The sequence below is a fragment of the Cricetulus griseus genome, chromosome 2, assembly GCF_003668045.3.
Source record: "Cricetulus griseus strain 17A/GY chromosome 2, alternate assembly CriGri-PICRH-1.0, whole genome shotgun sequence".
Classification (NCBI taxonomy): Eukaryota; Metazoa; Chordata; class Mammalia; order Rodentia; family Cricetidae; genus Cricetulus; species Cricetulus griseus.
In genome coordinates this window covers 15,822,280-15,843,370 of record NC_048595.1, presented here as the reverse complement: position 1 = coordinate 15,843,370, position 21,091 = coordinate 15,822,280, and the positions used below count along the sequence as shown (strand labels likewise).

The following is a 21,091-nucleotide window of genomic DNA, read 5'->3' as shown; positions in this document are numbered from 1 at the left end:
AAACCTCTGTGAAATCTGGCTCTTCGTGTGTGTGTGTGTGTGTGTGTGTGTGTCCTGTGTGTCTGTGTGAGTATGGGTGTCTATGTCTGTGTGTGTCTGTATCTATGTCTGTGTGTGTCTATGTCTGTCTGTTCTGTGTGTGTGTGTCTATGTCTGTGTGTATCTATATCTGTGTGTGTGTCTATGTCTGTTTGTGTCTGTTCTGTGTGTCTATTTGTGTGTCTGTGTATGTCTATGTGTGTGTCTGTGTGTCTATGTCTCTGTGTGTATGTGTGTCTGTGTAAGTATGTGTGTCTGTGTGTGTGTGTGTCTATGCCTGTGTCTCTGTGTGTGTCTATGTCTGTGTGTGGGTGTGTATGTGTGTGTCTATGTGTGTGTGTGTGTGCCTATGTCTGTGTGTGTAACTCAGGGTCTCATGTTTGATCAACAAGCATCTTTCCCACTGGGTCACCTCCCTAGTCCCTTTGGCACTCATTGTCCTCTGTCATTGTGCTCCCATCTGTCACCAGCTTTGATTTGAGCAGTCTTAGGAGCAGCCTTGTGGTGTAAGCTTTGAAAGGTGCACACTCAATGCTGTGGAAGCTCTACATGCTCTGTCCTGTATGTACCTGTGTCCCCATGTTCAGGGCCTTATCTAGTTTCTCTTTCTTTCTTCCTTCCTTTCTTCCTTCCTTCCTTCCTTCCTTTCTTTCTTTCTTTCTTTCTTTCTTTCTTTCTTTCTTTCTATCTTTCTTCTTGTTTGTTTTGCGAGATAGGGTTTCTCTGTGTAGCTGTCTTGGAACTTACTTCTATAGACCAGGCTGGCCTTAAACTCACAGAGATCCACCTGTCTCTGCCTCCTGAGTGCTGGGATTAAAGGAGTGTGTCACCACTGCCTGGCTTCCTTGTCTGGTTTCCATGCTTTCCATTTCTCTCCACTCTGAGAGCATCCTAGCCAGCCTTGACTCCTTTTCTAGCCTCGTGGAGGCTAGAAAAGAAGGCCTAGTTTCTGTCCCTTCTTTCCTTGTCCCTCTGGACCTCTATAGGACTTGGACTTAGAGGTATCTCCATGTGTCCCTTGTCCTCACCAGGAAAGCCTAGACACTCACTCAGTGTTTGAGAGTGGTGCCTTCCAGACGTTGCTGTCTGATACCCTGCCTGTGGTCCACCTGCCTGGGTTCAGAGAATAGCTGTCACTGGGGACCACCCTGCCTATATCCTTGCCTCAAGTAGTTCCCAGCATGTTAGACTTTGGCCTTGTCCTGTGTGAGTCAGTCACCCCCACCCCCATCCCAGCCCTCCAGCAACCTACAGGTCTGGAAAATCCCCCTCTCAGCTTGGCTCCTTCCTCACTGGCTCAGATCCCCCTTCAGCCCTGCCTGAGTGCTGTTCCTCTGGGAGGAAGCAGGGCTCCCGCATGGCCGGAGACAGGCTACAGGGCAGGAAGCCTGGGTTCTATTTCTGCCTCTGACCTTGGAGCTACCCATGGGCCTTCTTAGGACTTAAGGAACACACTGCACAAGCCCAGGCTGCTGCCAGCTCAGCACACCCCTGGGCCATTCAGGTTGGGGATGGAGTCTGGGTAGCCCTGGGCTTTCTGGTACTGCTGTCTGCTTTGTCCTTGTGGCCCAGTGCTTCGGCCTTGCCTGGTTAGCACAGAGCTTGGAGCAGAGGTCAGCCCCACTGTGATCTAGGTAAGGTTTTCCCACAGGCCTTGATTACAATGGTGTGAGCGCCACACACCATTGCCCCAGTTCCTCAGAGGATTTTTGGGAGCTGTAGTTCTCTGGGTGAGGTGCATGGGCTGAGGAGAGGGACTCTGAGAGGGAGTCCTGGGGTGTTCAGCACTCAGTGGTGAGACCCCAGGTCTGGGAGGCAGACCACCAGACCTCCAGCTCCTACAGCCAAGCCCATCTTTCTCTGTCCCATTTAGACATTCCTGGTGTGCAGGGAACACTCAGTGAACCAGCACTGGCTCTGACTATCCCTATCAGACTAGGCTGGCCAGCTCTGAGTCTCTTCTACCATCAGGTGCTTTTCCAGAGCCTCTTTTGCTCTGGCTTCATCTTCCCTCCCAGATGTGAATCCCAGCTGCTTTGGGATGGACAGCTTTTAGCAAATGAAGTCTCTGCCCCTGGCTGCCTTGCCTCTTCCCTGATGGCCCTGGCTACCCCTGGCTACTCAGATCCTGGGAAGCAAGAGCTGCTGGCATGGACAACCTGGGTGTCTGGGGCTGGGGGGCTTCTGACTCAGTGCCCTGCACTCTTGGCCTTCCTGCAGATGTGTGTTCCTGGCATGGTTTTCCCTGTTGAATCTCACTTTGCTATTTCCTGTCCGGGTCCAGGCTCTACTCCCTCCACCCCCTTCCTCCCTACAAAAAGCTCTGGACCTTGCTTAGCAGCAAGGGCTTCCTTTCCAGACAGTGGTGTCTGAGTGGTGGCGGGAATCTGCTCCTCATGCTTCACCTTCATAGCCTTGCTCATATGGGCATTGGGAGGCTGTGAGTATAACAAAGTGACACTTGTTACCTGGAGATGACCCAAACCTCCTGTGCCTCAAATCAGTGTCCCTGCACCAACCCTAGCCTCTTAGTCCCGTTGTGTCAATTAAAGACCTGCTCAAGACTCACCCTCCAGTTACCTCGGCTCCCAGGTAGGGAAGGAAGCAGAGCCTCTGGTCCTGTTTTAAGTGGGACTGTCAGTGTCCCCTGGGTATGTACAGCTCTGCCCGATCTGGGATGAGAAGCTGCCTCTGGCTCTGAAAAAGGACCAGGAATCTTTTTTTTTTTTTTTTCCACCAGCCCCAGAAGGTGTTTTTGTTTGTTTTGTTTTGTGTTTTGGTGATGATGGTATTACTCGGGATCAACCCTGGGGCCTTGTACATATGAGCTCTATTGATGAACTGCTAGAACATACCCTAGCCTTTGTTTTTGGTGTTTTTTTTTGTTTTTTTGTTTGGTTTGGTTTGGTTTTTGTTGCTGTTGTGCTTTGTTTTGTTTTGAGACATGGTCTCAATAAGGCTCAGGCTGGCTTTGAACTCATGAACTTCTTGCTTTGGCCTGTTGAGTGTTGGTATTACGGGCATGTGCCACTGTGTTCAGCTACTGGTACTGAAGATTATGAAGCCACATACCCATAGCCACATATGCATAGACCACAAGTCCTTTGGCTACCACTCTGGGCAGGGATGAGAAGGACCAGGTGGTGGCCCTGCTCTTTGGCTGTGAGGATAGAGCTTTAGGCCATACCAGGGTTTGGGGGGAAGGCAGTGCAGCTCAGCACTCTGGCTAACACAAAGTGACAAAGTGGTGCTCAGTCCCTGAACCCAGGAGTTCTCAGCCCCCCCAGGGTGGGGCTGGGGGCCGGGAAATATATGTAGGTTGTTGAGTTCGGTCACAGCTGCTATCTCTTACTCATGTGTTGAAGGATTGCTTGTATGTGTTGAGAAAGTAGAGCTGAGCCAGTTCCGCCCCATCTTCAGGTTGCTTCTATCTAGTGGTGGTACACATGACAGGACCTGGCCAGGGCAGAGGTGGTCATGAAAGGCAAGGAGTCTGAATATCTCTCTAGAACTTTCTTTTTTGCCTTCTTTATGATGCCACAGTTGACTGGGAGTAAAACGGACTTGCTTCGAGCATACAGATCAATAATGTATGTGAGCATGACACATACTCTGGAACCTTCTCCCCAAAATATCTTGAGTCCCTTCCAACCCACCTGTCTAGTCCACAGCTGAGGCAAATTGCTGATCTGTCTTCTGTCACTGCGTGGGGCACTCTGTCCCACCTTGAGTCCTCATGATCCCTGGGCCTTTTTTATCTGCTGCCTGTCACTGTGCACAGGAACTGAGGATCATTATAATTGCCAGGCACAGCCATTGTGTGTGTGTGTGTGTGTGTGTGTGTGTGTGTGTGTGTGTGTGTGTGTGTTTTGAGACAAGGTCTTAGGTAACTCAGCCTGACTTCCACCTTGCTATGTGAACTCCTGATTCCCCTGCCCCTACCTGTTAAGTTGAATTACAGGTATGAGCTGGTACACCTGGCTAACCATGCCTTTTTGTTACTGGGCATTTAGAGGGACGATGGCTAAGAGATGCAGATGTAGAGGATGATAAGAGTTGGTCCACAAACCAGGGGAGGAAGGGCATGATGGCAGAGGGCCCTGTGGCAACAGGCATGGGAGATGTGGACTGTATGGATTTGTAGTTTTCCCTCAGCTTGGGCCTTGTTACCTGGTGTAGCTGTTTGGTTTTCACAGAGAACTGAGTTTCCTCTGTCCAGTCCAGGCTGCTCAGATGCAACTTAGCCCCAGTAGTGCCTGAGGCTCTTTTACCAGGGATTCTGGACTGTTTTGGGGCCATTCAATACTGCATTCCTGTGCCAGGGGCCTCTCGGCCTTTGGGCTCCCTGGATGGTTTTCCCATCGGTTACCTGGACAACGTCTTTGAAAACATCTTGATATTGTCCCAGTAGATGCAGGCATTCACTGTCCACAGTCATTTCTTGGAAAAGCCTGATAATGAGTATTGGAACTTGTTGCTTGGCCTGCGTGCTGTGCACACAAGCACACGCGCACGCACACACACATGCACACATGCACCCCCAGCTTTCCTGGGACAGATGCCTCAGAGCCAGCTGAGCTTAACATCAGCCTGAGGCCACGGGGAGTTGATGTCTGTCTCGCCTCCTTTTAGACTAGCCGCAGGACTCTTAAGTGTTCTGAGCAGTGGAATGTGCTGCCCGCAGCCAGGCTTGGACACCAGACCTGGTGGAGAAGGCCAAGGAACTGAGAGAGGAACTGTTATAGATCAATAACACATAAATCAATACCCTCACTTCTGCCCATGTCCCCTCCACAGTCTTCTACATGCTTATGTCTCTTGTCTCTGCTAGTCCAGGTCACCCCGTACCTACCTGTGTCTGTCCCCTTGCCCATTCTCATGTCCTGGGGGCCCCTTATGTTCTCCAAATAAAAAGAAGCCACCTTTTACCAAGTGATCTTCCTTCTCCTGTCCATTTTATCTGATGAGTCCTTGAGAATCTGTACCTTGGGCTCTGACTCTGAGGCCTCCAGAGGTTGGTGGGATTGGGGGAAGCCGAGTCCCAAAGAGTGGTTCAGGCTCCTGGCTGTCTTAGCCACAGTGAGCCTAACCACCCTGTGGGGCTTTGGGATGGATTGTTGGGTCCCTCTGAAGTGAGGAGAAGGGCCTTGGGGTTTGGCAGTTAACTGGAGAGGTGATTCATGGACTGTCATCTCCCATAGGTGACGCACGGCCTGAGGGCCTATGATGGCCTTTCCCTGCCTGAGGACACAGAGACTGTCACAGCTGGCCGGGCTGGCTGGACCCATTCATACCTCTCTGACGATGAGGACCTGCTGGCTGATGATGCATCAGGAGGTAGGCCAGTAGTCTCCCTAGAGGGAAGGCTGACAGGAACAGTTCTGGCTCCTTCCACCAGAGCTTCTGAAGGTCCTGTGAAAGTCACCCCAGGTGGGGCTTTAAAAGATGGGCCATAAAAAAGATGGGCCATAAATTGAGTGTGGTGGTACTCATCTACTTAATTCCCAAACTTGGAAGGTGGCGGCAGAAGGATCAGGAGTTCAAGGTTGGCCTCTGTAATACATGAGTTCAAGGCCAGCCTGACATAAATGAGACCTTGTCAAAACACACACACACACACACACACACACACACACACACACACACACACAAAGGCTGGTGAGATGGTTCAGTGGGTAAAGGGGCTTGCCACCAAGTCTCACAACCTCAGTTCGGTTGCCAGAACCCCAGAAGGAGGGAACCAACTAGAGCCTCCACACACTCACTGTGGCACACATGTGGTCACACACTAAATAAATAAGCAAATAAGTGTACATTTTTTTTTAAAAGCAACAAACAAAAAAGATGTGGATATGTATGTCCTGAACCCTGGTCTCATGGTCCCAGTATCCTCTATTTGCAATCTCCATGTTCCTAGATTGGCCACCACTCCTCTCTGCTGCCTGGTGCCATCAGGAACAATGGGGAAGATAGCTGACAGTGCATAATAGGGACACTTGCCATCTCTTCATCTTTTTTTTTTTTTTTTTTTAAGATTTATTTATTTATTATGTATACAGTGCGTGCCAGAAGAGGGCACCAGATCCCATTACAAATGGTTGTAAGCCACCATGTGGTTGTTGGGAATTGAACTTAGGACCTCTGGAAGAACAGTCAGTGCTCTTAACCCCTGAGCCATCTCTCCAGCCCCACCATCTCTTCATCTTACCTCCTCCTTGTCCCTACTTGGAGGTCAGGCTGACTTGGCTCCTTTGCCCCACCCATCAAACAGATGATCCCTGGAATTTGAGGCTTCAGTCCACTCCCTGTGCTGGAGGCCTCCAAACTAAGGAGGCATGGGGTGGGAGTGGGGTGGCTATTCTATGTTGGAGTGACTCTTCACCCCTGGGTCAGGAGCCTACAGTAATGCCTTGTACCATGTTGGTGCTCAGTGAATATTTGTTGCTGAACTAAGTCTCCCTTTTATGTGCAGATGGTCTGGGCAGTGGAGACGGGGGCAGTGGAAACTTCCATATGGGTAAGTTTCTGCTCTCTGGGGAGAGCAGGTCTATTGGTTGCAGAGGCCCCATCTCAAGGGTCCTGGGAGATGGTCCTGTGGGGACGGTCCCTTTCCTGTTGAAGATGGGCAGGCACCTGCACGGTTGGGAATGGCCAAGTTTGGCTGTTTTCCTATGTTACCAGCACAAAATGCAGGACAGTGACCACATAAAAGCTCAGTTCTGGTTGGGACAGAAAGCCAGCCTGCCTCTCAGTGTTCAAAGTAGTTAGGTGTCTCCAGGGCTGAGGTCATTTCCCTTAGCTAGTGCAGCAGGAGCGTCCACTATTCCCCCATGTCTGAGGGTGGCATCCCACTTGGGCCACTGTACGCAGGACTGGCCACTGGCAGCCTGGCCAGCGTGACCTCATGGAGCCTGGACATGACTGCTGCCTGAAGTTTTCCTACACATAGGTCTTTGCAGGGCCACAGGATGCCTGGAACCTGGCTGGGGACAGAAGTGGGGGTGTCGGGTAGTGTTGTGGTTGTGAGCTATATCCCAGAGTGACCTGGGCTGATGTATCCTGGGAACTACCTCTTGTTGAGGCTTTGGTCTAACTAGATCACTGGTTCTCAACCTGTGAGTCACAACCCTTTGGTGTTACGTATCAGATATCTTACATATCAAATATTTACATTACAATTCATAACAGTAGCAAAATTTATAGAAAAGAAGTAGCAACAAAATAATTTTATGGTTGGGGGGGTCACCATAACATGGGGAACTTGATTAAAGGGTCACAGCATTAGGAAGGTTGAGAACCACTGATCTAGTTCCTTCTAGAGCACCTGGGGCCTACCAGGGGATGCCTTTTGATGCTCCTTGGCAGCCACTTCTGAGATGCTGCAGTGAGGGCCAGCAAGGCCAGAGGTGGGGGAAGCCAGGAAACAGGGAAACTATTGGAGGGTCCAAGCTCAGGGATTTTTCTTTCCTTTGTAGGAGGTAGCAGGGCCCCGAACTCTCCAGTCCCAACCCTGTACAGTTGGTGGCCCTTGGGAGTGTGGCCACCCAGCTGGGCTTAGTCCCAGCTTGGGAAGCACAGGTGTGCATCCTGATGCCTAAGGTCTTGGTGTGTATATCACATGGGCTTGCTCAGGACCTGCGCCCTTCCTGTGCAGGCAAGGAAGGCTGCCCTGACTCTGACAGGGCCATGCTTGGGCTGTCCTTGACTTGACACTAGAGCCCATCCCCGAGACTTCCCTCGTAGACAGGCAGTACTGTCTCTCCAGCTCCTCCCAGCTTCATCTCCTCTATTCATGGGCCACCCCTGGATCTGCCTCACTCCTCTCCTTTTTGGTTCCAGCTGTTAACCTGCCTGTCAGCCTTTCCCCTATCTTGGGGACTGCTCTGGCCACTGCCTATTCCTCCATCTCTGTGGGAACTCTGTCCACTTTCCCCTTGGCTCCCCACACTGCCTGTATCACTGGCTCTTCCCTCTTCCTTCTCCTCCCCATCTTTGCCACTGTCTAGACACTCCTCTGCCATCTCTCTACTTTCTGTGTGTCCCTTCCCCAAGGACCCTTATGCTGTGCCTGCTCTTCCTCCCTGTATGTCCGTCATTGTCCTGCAGAACGCCCTCCCAGCTCATCCTTGACATTCAGTCTTTTTTTTCCTCCCTGTGTTCCTCTGCCCAGCCCACCTTGGCCAGGATCTCACAGGAAGCCAGAGGCACCCCTCTGAAGAAGAGTCAAGGCCAGGCAAGGTCCTGTGCCTCCCCACCAGGGCTCTAAATTGGAACAGGGTGCTGGGAGCCTGCTGTTCTTACTCTAGGGGTGCTGGCCAGGATATAGCCAGGCTCTAGAGTTGGGAACAGCTTGTCTCAACCTCTGCAAAGGCTGGTTTACTGCCCACCCAAGGCATCCCAAACTAGAGGGACAGGCCACTCATGATGAGTCTGTTGAGCAGGGATGGGTGTTTGGAGCTGGGGTGGCCCATTAGGGGTTAGGGGTGTTGCCTCCCACTCACACCAGCCCTCAGTGCAGCCTAATCTTCCTCTGCTCCAGCCTCCCATCTCAGTGAATGCTTTAGCCAGGGTCAGAGGCCAAGTGGGGGAGGCCTAGTGAGGGCAGATGCCCAGAGCACCCCGTCCCCTTGACAGCCTCACAGTCCAGCAATCTCAGTCCCTCAGCTCTGGGTGGAGCCTCAGCTCAGGCTAATGACCCTCCCAGGGTGCTCACCCTGGCTGGCCTCTGCTTTGGGACATGGAAGGGGGTCAGGCTGGAGGGCTCCAGCTCTTCCCAAGCCCTGGTAGAAAGGGGCTTTGTGGCACTCTAACACTCCTCAGGAGTGGGCACATTCCTGGGCAGAGGCCCGGCCTCCTCACCCGAACTTGGCCGTGGGCTGAGGCCAGGGGCCGGGGTGGGGGCTCTCAATGGGCCTCTGTGCCTGCATACAAGAGGCCTCTGTGGTGGAGCTCACAGCCCCACACTCCGCCCACAAGCTCCACCTACTCCGCACCCAGGAGCCTAGCCCCACCATTGGCTGTGGTTCAGAGCAGACACAGTATCCCCTCACAGTGCAGGATTCACCTCAGCACCTGGCCCAGGACCTCATGGACCCTCTTAGCTTGAGCCATAGAGGGAGAACACCCTAGCTTGGGGGTCTGAAGGGCTCTCTAGGCCTGAAGGACAGCGAGTGAGTAAGTGGAAGGCATCCCCTACTATGTCACACACATCCTGACCAGATGTCACACGTACTCACTTCAGCCTCAGGGCCTTTGCACTTGTCAGTTCGTCTGTTGTACAGTGTTCTTCTCACAGACACTGCAAATGGCTCACCCCTTTCCTTTCCTTGGACCCTCATGGAAAAATGTACCCACCTTCTCCTCAGCCCCCATTCCATAATCCACATTTTTTTTTTTTTCTGAGACAGGGTTTCTCTGTGTAGCTTTGGAGCCTATCCTGGCACTCACTCTGTAGACCAGGCTGGCCTTGAACTCACGGAGATCCGCCTGCCTCTGCCTCCCGAGTGCTGGGATTAAAGGCGTGAGCCACAATTGCTGGGCCCAGTCCACACATTCTCAACCATTTGGTTTGTTTCCTTTCTCCCCCAACTAGAAGATGCTGCCCCTGGGAATGGGACTTTCCATTTGTTGGGTCCATCGATGCACCCCTGCCCTAGAACACCACCTGGCACATGGTAGGCCCTCCACACTGTTTGTGACTCAGATGCTCTTCCAGTCTAGGACTGGTCCTAGAGCTTGTCCTGAAGATCGAGATAATAGTCACTGTGGACCCTGCTCCTTGTTGTGTTCCGGGTACAATGTGGATCCTCATAGCAGCTCTTGGGGTGGACACTGGTGGCCTCAGGTTATAGATGCAACATTAGAGCTCAGAAATGTCACAGGCCATCAGTGGCCATTAACTAGTGAGTTCCCCTACCTCTGCATGGTGACAGTAGGTATCGTGTTGTGCCCACTCTGTACTGGGGAGTGTTCTGAGCACTGTGCACACACTTCAGACTACTTGGTGACTCTTTTTTTTTAAAAAAAAAAAAACAAAACAAAACTTCTTTTTTATACTTTAACTTTATGTGCATTGGTGTGAAGGTGTCACATCCTCAGGAACTGGAATTATAAACAGTTATGAACTGCCATGTGAGTTCAGGGAATTGAACCCAGATCCTCTGGAAGAGCAGCTAGTGCTCTTAACCACTGAGCCATCTCCCCAGCCCCACTTGGTGACTCTTATTAATCTGATATTTATAGCCTGTGCTTAAACCCATGAGTACACAAAAATATCCTGTATATACGTAATAGGGACTTAAGGAATTATTGAGATGCCGGTTGTGATGGGACATGCCTTTGATAACAGCACTCTGGAAGTAGAAGCAGGAGCATCAGAAGTTTGAGGTCATTCTTGGCTACATATTATATTTGATCTTAGTGTCAGCTACATGAGACCCTATCTCAAGAAGAGAAAAAAAAGGTCAGCCCTGGCTATATATCAAGGCTAGCCCAGAATTTGGGACCCTGTCTCACACAACAACAACAATAGTAAACAGGGGCTGGGAAAAGGGACCTATTGAATAAGAGCACTTGCTGGGCTGGGCATGGTGGCACACACCTTTAATCCTACCACCTGGGAGGCAGAGGCAGGTGGATCTCTGTGATTAACATCCAGGGTTATATATAGAGATCCTGTCTCAAAAAATCAAAACAAGACAAAAAAGAACACTTGATGCCTAAGCATGAGACCCTAAGTACAAATCCCTGGCATCCTTGTTAAAAACCCATCTCGGCCCTGAGGCCCTGTAACCCCAGCTCTGATCAGAGCAGAGACAGGATGGCTGGGGCTCGCTGGCTGCCACCCAGCTCCAAGTTCAGTGAGAGACCCCAGCTCAAGGGAAGAGAGTAGAACAAGACACTCCCTGGCTTCCTCTGGCCTCCATGGGCTCATGGGCATGTGCACCTACATACACATGCACATATCACACACACACACACACACACACACACACACACACACACACACACACACTCGCACACACACACACACACACACACGCACACGTGCACACACACGCACACACACACACACACACACACACTTGCACACACTCATACACACTCTCACTCACACTCACACACACACTCACACACAGTCACACACTCACACACACTCACACACACACTCGCACACACACTTGCACACACTCTCTCACACACACACACACTCGCACACACTCACACTCACACACTCACACACACACACACACACACTCAGAGAAATAATTGAGAATATGGGAGTATATGTGTTTATGTGTGTTCACACATCACACATTCTCTGTGTGATGTGGAATAGCATGGTTTGCTCATTATTTGTTGCAGGCTCTGTGTATGTGTGTGTGTGTGTGCACGTGGGTGTGCTTGTACATATACATACAAATGGCTGACTCATTTGCCACTAGAGAGCTTACTCTGCATTTTGAACTCAAGGACGTTGTGCTGCCCAGCCTTCCTTCTTTGTGACAAAATACCAGAGGTAATTGACTTTTAAGGAAGAAAAATTTATTTTGGTTCACAGTTTCAGGGGTTTCAGACCTTGGCTATTTGGCTCTGCAGCTCTGGGCCTGTGCTGGCACAGGATACTGTGGCGGGAGTGTTCGGCAGAATCTGGGTCACCTAATAGTGTATGGGAGGCAGAGATAGACGGAGACATGGAAGGGCAGAGTCTCAATATCGCTTTCAAGGCCAGGCCCTCAGCGACCTAACTTCTATCCATTAGGTTCCCCCCCTCCCCTACAGCAACAACAAGAAACAGAGGCAGATGGTTGTACAGGGGAGATGGCTGTACCGTCTACTACCAGCAGAGGGTGGGCATGGGGGGGGGACGCTGCTGCGGGGGGCACACACCTTTAATCCAGCACTCAGGAGGCAGAGGCAGGTGGATCTCAGTGAGTTCAAGGCCAGCCTGGTCTACAGAGAGAGTACTAGGACAGTCATAGCTGTTACACAGAGAAACCTGTGAGATCCAGACTCAGCCAACATGATAATCAGTGGCTATCAACCGTGTTGCGTACATCCAGCGCTGAAGGAAACAATAGTTGTATGGTTTATTTATGCCAGAACAGCGTGAGTTTATTTGGCCATGACTCACAGATAGGCACATGGGCCACAAATGGGTGGGTTCCTCATTTCCTCATGGAGCTCCTGGTTTGGGGGAACAGGGTAAGAGGGGACTGTGCTTCTCATTACTGAGTGCCAGCTGTGCACACAGGAGCAGTGTGGGAATCGGGCAGCAGCCATGGGGTATAAATGTGGTTGACTCCCTCATCCCCCCCCCCCCATTTTATGAAGAAGGAGTGAGACTTTCACCGAGAAGGGTCAGTATCTGAAGTAGCCGACTCAGGACCTGATAGTTACTGCGGTGCTGTGTGGCTCGGGTGTTCCCAGCAGAATCGATGTGACAGGGAAGGAAGGTTCCCAGTTTGGAAAGCAGAGGTGCTGTGAGAGCCCAGAGTGGGGACGCCCACACCAGCCAGGGCAGCCCAGGTGGTCTTCTTAGAGAGTATGGTGGCTGAGCTGAGCCCAGAAGGATGAATAGGAACTGGCTGGGAAAACAAATCACTATAAAGGAGTGATGACCCTCGTGCTAGCCAGTGCCCTGATAACTGCCCCTTCCTGCCCAGCCCCCTCTGAGCCATGGGCAGGCCTTTTAGACTTCTACAGGCAGTGCGGGCCTTTCTGTGGGAACACAGGTGACAGCCTGTGTGGCAGTCCAACACCTTATTTTCAGCCTGCCAACGGGGTTCCCAACTGCCAAACTGGGACCTTCACAGTGACATTCCACCTTCTCTTCCACAGTCTATTTCCGGGCTCTGGTAAATTTTACTCGGTCCATTGAGTACAGCCCCCAGTTGGAGGATGCAGGTGCCAAGGAGTTCCGAGAGGTGTCGGAGGCTGTGGTGGATAAGGTACGTGGGAGAGAGAAGCTGGGATTGGGGGCTCCCCAGGGATGCCAGGGCAGCACTGGAGTATGTGGGAGGCATTTGATGATGGTGTGTCCCCACAGCTGGAGTCAGAGTACTTGAAGATCCCAGGAGACCAGATTGTCAGCGTGGTGTTCATCAAGTGAGATGGGTTTCTGGGGATGGGAGGGGTGGGAGCAACTGGGAGGGGCCAAGGGTGGGAAATGGCTTGGCTACCAAGAGCAGGACAAGCAGGGTCAGAAGGGATGGGCTGTTTTTGTTTCTTGGCTTTGTTTTTTTTTTTTTTTTTTTTTTTTCGAGACAGGGTTTCTGTGTGTAGCCTGGCTGTCCCGGAACTCACTCTGTAGATCAGGCTGGCCTCAAACTCAGAGTTTGCTTCTGCCTCCCACCTGCTGGGATTAAAGGTGTGTGACAGGAATTCAGAGAGCATAGATGAGGTATCCTGCATCAGAAATGACCCTACCCTAGGCACAGGCCAGCCAGTACAAGGCTAGGAACTTGATAGAGGTATGGAGATCATAGGCCTCTTTCTCCTCAGGGAGCTGGATGGCTGGGTCTTTGTTGAGCTGGATGTGGGCTCCGAAGGGAATGCAGATGGGGCTCAGATTCAGGAGGTGCTACACACAGTGGTCTCCAGCGGCTCCATTGGCCCCTACATCACCTCCCCCTGGGGGTTCAAGTTCCGACGCCTGGGCACAGGTGAGCCTGTCCTCCAAACTGGGGTCGCCTCTCCAGTTCCTCAGACTCTAGCCCCTCTTGGTGTCTTCACCTTGAGCTACCACCACCCCCCCCAGACAGGGAACTCACTTCATCCTGAACCCGAGCCTGCCTGTCAGTCTTTGTACAGTCTCTACTTGGTTGGAGCCCAACTGTTTCCTTTAATAGGACCCATAAGGCTGTGTCCTCACAGACCTTCATATATGGACAGTAGATAAACTCCTTCATACAGCACTTCCAAATCAAAAGGCATTGGCATTCAGTAAAACCAACAGTTGTAGGGCTGAGGAGGTGATTCTGCATGTAAAGAAGCATTTGCTGTGAGAACATGAGGATTGGAGTTCAGATCCTTAGCACCCATGGGCATACCAGGAGGGTGTGGCAGCCACCTATAATTCCAGCTGTCAGGTAATTCCAGCTGTCAGGAGGTAAAGATGGGATCCCCAGAGCAAGCTAGCTAGACTACCGAATCATCAAGCCCTGATTCAAGAGAGACCCTGCCATAGTATACAAGGTGAAGATCGATCAAGAAAGACAACCTAATGTCAGTCTCAGGCCTCCATGTAACATATCACCTACACATGTATCTCATGACATGTATCTATACATGCAAAGGCATACTACACACACACACACACACACACACACACACACACACACACACACACACTGCTCTCTCTAGAATCCACGAGGAATGGGAAACAAAAGAGAAACCCTCCCAGAGGGGACAGGAAATGGGCCCCAAGTCATACAGCCATTAGATGCAGAAGTGCTCAGGGCCTGCCCAGGTTTCCTGTCTTTCTACCTGCTGTCTCTTTGACCCACTGAGTCTTTCCCTAGCCAGTTCTGGTTCATCCCTCACAGGCTGTGGTACTGGGCCCTTCTCCATCTCAGCGTCCTTACTGAGCAGGCTGTCATTTGTCATGCCATGTACCTCTGACTCAGTAAAGCTCCAAACGGGACAAATTCCAGCCCTACAATGGTATCAAGTCTAAGAAAAAAAGTAGTGCTCTATCGCCTTCCTTGTTCTGCATGGAAAACTCCTATCCGTGCACCCCAAAATCGAACTTGCTCTCCTGGGTCTTAAGACCCAGGCCTAAAGTTTGCTGGAGGCCTAGCCATCTAATCCCCACCTTCAGTGAATTCTTGGCGAGGGAGGGGACAGCTGCAGGCTCGGCTTGGGCCTCAGTTTCCAGGTCCCAGGTGGGACGGTTGCTAACTACAGCTTCCTTTCCAGCACAGACCCCCCCACCATCCCCAGCTGCTGTGGGGGTCACAGTGACACCAGGTGAGAGTGTGAGCCTGGCTGAGGTGCAGGGGGGTTCCTAGAGAACCTGACAGAGGGAGAAAAGAAGGGCAAAGGCCACGTGACTGCTTCCTCCCACTGTCTCATTGCCCTCACCGGGCCCGGCTGTAGCCTGCATGTGTATGGCATGGTGGCTGCGTGTGTGTGGCATGTCACCCGAGTGAAGTTCCATGTAAGGGCTCCTGCATAGTGTTCCATGTGTGCCATGTGTGTGCCCACCAAGTGCTTCTTGCTCTTGCTGTCTGCCACAGTGTGGCCTGACTCAGGGCACCAGAGCCACTCACAGCCGTGCCTTGCCTTTGCCGTCTGTCACACCACTAGCTGCCTCAGCCTGCTGCCTGACTCCTTCCTACTGCCCCCTCCCAACAGTGCCACAGATCCCAAGGGTCTGCACCGAGACAGAGTTTGCTTGCCACAGTTATAACGAGTGTGTGGCTCTAGAGTATCGCTGTGACCGGCGACCTGACTGCAGGGACATGTCTGATGAGCTCAATTGTGGTGAGAAGTTGTTGGGAACCTCAAGGGGCCCCTAATGCCCAGGGCGGGGCTACATCTGAGTCTTTGGGTCATCTGGGCTATAAGGGTTTGGTGCAGAGAGGTTGGAGAGGGTGGGGGTGGGGGAAGAGTGACGCAGAGGCTGGTCTTGGGGTAGACTCCAGGGAGCATGGGAGACTGGGGCGAGGATGAGACCCACCCATTCACTAAGCATCAAGGGATCCTGTCCACAGAGGAGGCAGAACCAGAGCTCAGCTCCATGCCACCTGCTGTTGTGAAGGTGTCTCCTTTACCACTCTGGCCAGAGGCAGCCACAGCACATCCACCACCAGTCACATATGGACCTCAGTTTCTGTTACCCAGTGTTGCTGTGCCCACGGTGTGTGGACCCCAGGAGGCCACATGCCGCAGTGGGCACTGCATCCCCAAAGATTACCTCTGTGATGGTCAGGAAGACTGCAAGGATGGCAGCGACGAACTGGGCTGTGGTGAGTACCATATAGGCTGGGAGTGTGGGGACTGGGTTCTGGTCAGCAAAGGACCATTGTGACCCCCCTGCCTGGTCCACACAGGGCCCCCACCACCCTGTGAACCTAACGAGTTCCCCTGTGGAAATGGACACTGTGCTCTCAAGCTGTGGCGCTGTGATGGTGACTTCGATTGTGAGGACCATACAGATGAGGCTAATTGCCGTGAGTACAGCAGGCCTCACTCTGCCTCGTCCCTCCAGTCTGTGTGCTTCTGGTCCCTGCTCTGGGAGGTGTGCTGGCCTTACTGGTCAGTGAGGGACCCTGCAGACAAACATCCAAATTCCTCTGTGTTTGGAACTGCAGTTAGCTGACAGCCTGCTGGCCATGTCTCTCCTGCTCTGCTGTATTTGGGTGACCATTAATCTTTTCTTTGTTACTGTGTTGGTATTGGTGAGAGAAGTGGATATGCGGATCTCTGTGAAGATGGTGTCCTGGACCAGTGTGTGGGTCACAACCTAACCCATGGGCTACTCAGTCTATTTTATGTTGTTGTAACAGAATGCCAGAGCCCGGTCACTTTATAACGCATTGTATTTGGCTCAGATTTGAAGGCATTGTGTGTAATGTGGGCAAGAGGGAGGGAGTGACCCAGAGGGCACCTGAAGAAGGTGGTAGGTGAGCCGTGGTGCCCTGCAGACAGTGCCCTGTGCTCACCCCACCTGGTTTTGTCACCAGCCGTCAAGGAGCCTGGGGAAGACTGTGGGCCCACACAGTTCCGATGTGTCTCCACCAACAAGTGCATCCCGGCCAGCTTCCACTGTGACGAGGAAACTGACTGTCCTGACCGCAGTGATGAGTTTGGCTGCAGTGAGTGATGTCCTGGGGATGGCCCTGGGTGGCTCCATGTCCCATCTGCTTTCCACTCGAGTCTCCACTCTTCTGCACTTCCTGCCCCAATTGCTGATTGAACACTTCACTCCTGCTCTGCTGTCCCCAGTGCCCCCCCAGGTGGTGACGCCTCCCCAGCAGTCCATCCAGGCTTCCCGGGGCCAGACAGTGACTTTCACCTGCGTAGCCATTGGTGTCCCCACACCCATCATCAATTGGAGGCTCAACTGGGGCCACATCCCTGTTCATCCCAGGTACAACTCAGGTGGGGGTGATTTGCCCATGGAAAAGACTGAGTCTGTGGCTCAAGCCTAACCCACCACTGTCTTGTCTACCAGGGTGACGATGACCAGCGAGGGAGGGCGTGGCACACTGATCATCCGTGATGTGAAGGAGGCAGACCAGGGCGCCTACACCTGTGAAGCCATGAACGCACGTGGCATGGTGTTTGGCATTCCAGATGGCGTGCTGGAACTCGTCCCACAGCGAGGTGCTGTAGACGGGCGGGTGTAAGGTGGGTGACTGGCACCAGTGCCACAGGACCTCCTGCTGGTGGCCAACCACAGCCCCTTCCCTGCCTCCCAACAGGCCCCTGCCCCGATGGACACTTCTACTTGGAGGACAGCGCCTCCTGCCTGCCCTGCTTCTGCTTTGGTGTGACCAATGTATGCCAGAGCAGCCGGCGCTTCCGGGACCAGATCCGGCTGAGCTTTGACCAGCCCAATGACTTCAAGGGTATGTGGATGGGTGGACTCCGGGCTCCTGGGAACCTGAGACAGATGGAGAAGGACCAGGGCCAAAGGGTAGGGAGTGACTGAGAAAACACTGAGTTATATCAGAAAAACCTTTAGGACAAGCTAGATCCATGTTTGTAGCTTCCCTGCCTCAGGCTATAGGGAGGACAAATTCTGTAGCCTAGGTCCCATGTCTCCAAACACATGCAAGCGCGCGCGCACGCGCGCGCACACACACACACACACACACACACACACACACACACGCACGCACGCTCATGGATATCTGCACACAAGCATGTACACACATACTCCACACAAACAGCAAGAGTGTTGGATTGCCACCAAAGATATGTGAGCATCAAATGACAGAGTGTAGGTACCAAGTGTTCCTACTGACATGTGAAGTGGCACTGCCCTAGGGGCTGGCACTAGGGGCTGGCAGGGTGCTGCAGAGAAACCTTGTGTGGATGTGGGTGAGTGAGTGGGTGAGTGAGTGAGTGAGTGAGTTAATGAGTGAGTGAGTGAGTGAATGAGTGAATGAATGAATGAGTGAGTGAATGAGTAAATGAATGAGTGAGTGAATGAGTAGTGAGTGAGTGAGTGAATGAGTGAATGAATGAGTGAGTGAATGAATGAATGAGTGAGTGAATGAATGAGTGCACATTTGGGGTTGAATCAGTGACCCCTCGTAACAGTAAGAGTGAGCCCTATTTTGAGTGCTTCCTTCATGTTACCCTCAATTTTAACCTTTCTGCCAACTTGTGCATTTTGTCTTCATAACTCCATGAGTTGGGCCACCAGGATCATTGTTTTATAGATAAGGGAACAGAGCCCTTTGTCCAGGGTCAGACCCCAGGAACATGGTGGAACCAGGGCTTGGGTTTCTCTTCTTCAGCCCTACATAGTTCTCTGCTAACCTCAGTGGGCTGTTCCCAGCCTGATGGTACAAAGACTCTGAGAAGTCCTGCTGTAGTGATTCTCTTGCCCTTTCCTTGATTGTGGCTCCCAGCTGTCACTCTGCAGTGATGGCCCTCCCTAGAGCATGCACCAAAACTGCAGGAGGTACAATGACTACAAAGAGAAAAGAAAGAACTGATGCTTCTTTTGGGGGTGGGAGTGGGTGGATTAAGACAGGGTCTTATGTAGCCCAGGCTGGCCTCCAGCTTGAACTCGTGATCCTCCAGGAGTGCTGGGATTACAGGTGTGTGCCATGCCCAGTTCTGCTTGGCTACTTCCTAAATTCCAGACAGATGCCTCTGCTTTCTCTCAATTGTCCCTTCCTGGATCCCAGCTCTCAGGGTGGCTGTTCTCCACTAATCATGGGCTGCAAACCTCACCCTGCCTTTGTCCTTGCAGGTGTGAATGTGACCATGCCATCGCAGCCTGGTGTGCCACCCCTCTCCTCCACCCAGCTGCAGATTGATCCAGCCCTACAGGAGTTCCAGCTGGTTGACCTGTCACGCCGTTTCCTTGTCCATGACGCTTTCTGGGCCCTACCCAAGCAGTTTCTGGGGAACAAGGTAAGGGCAGGGCCTGCTTAGTCTCTGCTCACTCTGAAGCAAGGCAGCTGTATCTCTGGGGACAAGGCAAGATCTCTGCTGGCTGCTCTCCCAACCCACTTTGGGTTCTTCTCTGACTGCCTACTCTGGGCTGGCTAGAGTGCTCCACACTGACCTCCATGGGTACAGCATTACAAACTGTCTGCCATGGGCTGGGCTCCCCATGCCCAGTTCTCTATGAGCCTTCCATGCCAGGCACTCTGTATGCCTCAGATGGGCAGAGTAGGGAAGGATGGCTGCCCAACCCTGATCTAACCTATCCTGACCAGGTGGACTCCTATGGTGGCTACCTGCGCTACAAAGTGCGCTATGATCTGGCTCGAGGCATGCTGGAACCAGTGCAGAAACCAGATGTGATCCTTGTGGGCGCAGGGTACCGCCTCCATTCTCGAGGCCACACACCTACCCAACCTGGAACTCTGAACCAGCGCCAGGTCCAGCTCTCTGAGGTTGGTGGTACCTGAGTCCCAGGGGTCAGTCTAGGAGGGAGGATTGGCCAGGGTGGAGTGATGCACGCCACGCAGGCACTGATAGACAAAACAACCTTGTCCCCTCCAGGAACACTGGGTCCATGAGTCTGGCCGGCCTGTGCAGCGGGCTGAGATGCTGCAGGCGCTGGCCAGCCTGGAGGGTATACTGCTGCAGACAGTGTACAATACCAAGATGGCCAGTGTGGGGCTGAGTGACATCGTCATGGACACCACTGTCACCCATACCACCAGCCATGGCCGTGCTCACAGTGTGGAGGAGTGCAGGTGCCTGCCCCCTGTGGGGCTGTGGATCCTGGGGATACTATCTGGGGTAGAAGTGAAACATCAGAGAATGTAGTTCCTGCAGCCATTCTCTTGACCCTATCCCCACAGATGCCCCATTGGCTATTCTGGTTTGTCCTGTGAAAGCTGTGATGCCCACTTCACCCGGGTGCCCGGAGGGCCCTACCTGGGCACTTGCTCTGGCTGCAATTGCAATGGCCATGCCAGCTCCTGTGACCCTGTCTATGGCCACTGCCTGGTGAGTAGTGCAAACTGCCATTTGGACATTGGATAGGTGTGGGTCTCCCCTGCATCCAAGAGCATTGCATGACCTCTAGAATGGCTTGAATGGCTCCAGGTGAACTACCATGACCTCTGGATATGTTAACAAGAGATACTGTGGCTAGACAAGGGAGCTGAAAGCTTCTCTCCCTTGGCGAGGGCTGGAGGAAGCATGGCCTAGACATTACACCTCATCTCTTGGCAATAGTGATGAGGACTGGGATTGTGGAGCTGATCAAAGAGAAGGCACAGACAGGGTACTGTCATCAGATGCCCCAGCAGCTGTAGGGGTGACAGAATGAACTCTAGGGCAGAACTAGCCCTGGGTGTACTGTGGAAGAGGGTGACAGGTCTGGCTCCATATCAAGAGGTGCTTGGAACCATCTATGGGATTGGCTTCCATGCTGGACTACCTTGATGCTACTATCTACAAAGCTGTGGAACATTCTAGAGCCTGTCTGGCCCAGTTCTGCTCAGCAGGCCCTGAGCCTACCCTCTCCTGTCCTAGAACTGCCAACACAACACTGAAGGACCTCAGTGTAACAAGTGCAAAGCTGGCTTCTTTGGGGATGCCACAAAAGCCACAGCCACAGCCTGCCGGCCCTGCCCCTGCCCATACATCGACGCCTCCCGAAGGTCAGAACCCGCTCAGGATATGGTAGTGTGGCAAGTAGGGGCATTCTCTGCCAGAGAAACTGGGTACCCACGTGGATTCCAGTCCTGACCTCTTCACTGAGTAGTCCCATGCTCTTTGATCTCTTGTGGGCCTCATTTTCCCTTTCTGTACAGTGGGCCGCATCTCCCTTTCTACAATTGCTGTGAGGCCACAGAGCAAGTACAGGGGCCAGGAGATGGCATCACGCCTCTCCGTCTGTCTGTGA

At 52.5% G+C, this 21,091-nt stretch overlaps 1 protein-coding gene across 1 annotated transcript in view; it reads left to right on the top strand.

Annotated features, from left to right (window-relative positions):
• The window catches only part of Hspg2 (heparan sulfate proteoglycan 2), a 100,050-nt gene that overhangs the window by 27,453 nt on the left and 51,506 nt on the right, over positions 1 to 21,091 (top strand). The window contains exons 2-18 of the mRNA XM_027399760.2: positions 5,241 to 5,376; positions 6,512 to 6,556; positions 12,880 to 12,989; positions 13,088 to 13,146; positions 13,543 to 13,703; positions 15,397 to 15,525; positions 15,756 to 16,010; positions 16,095 to 16,214; positions 16,728 to 16,859; positions 16,990 to 17,134; positions 17,219 to 17,370; positions 17,469 to 17,615; positions 18,974 to 19,137; positions 19,446 to 19,625; positions 19,735 to 19,931; positions 20,040 to 20,187; positions 20,719 to 20,846. Of these exons, the coding sequence (XP_027255561.1) occupies positions 5,241 to 5,376; positions 6,512 to 6,556; positions 12,880 to 12,989; positions 13,088 to 13,146; positions 13,543 to 13,703; positions 15,397 to 15,525; positions 15,756 to 16,010; positions 16,095 to 16,214; positions 16,728 to 16,859; positions 16,990 to 17,134; positions 17,219 to 17,370; positions 17,469 to 17,615; positions 18,974 to 19,137; positions 19,446 to 19,625; positions 19,735 to 19,931; positions 20,040 to 20,187; positions 20,719 to 20,846 (2,408 nt within the window). The remainder of the gene's footprint in view (positions 1 to 5,240; positions 5,377 to 6,511; positions 6,557 to 12,879; positions 12,990 to 13,087; positions 13,147 to 13,542; positions 13,704 to 15,396; positions 15,526 to 15,755; positions 16,011 to 16,094; positions 16,215 to 16,727; positions 16,860 to 16,989; positions 17,135 to 17,218; positions 17,371 to 17,468; positions 17,616 to 18,973; positions 19,138 to 19,445; positions 19,626 to 19,734; positions 19,932 to 20,039; positions 20,188 to 20,718; positions 20,847 to 21,091) is intronic.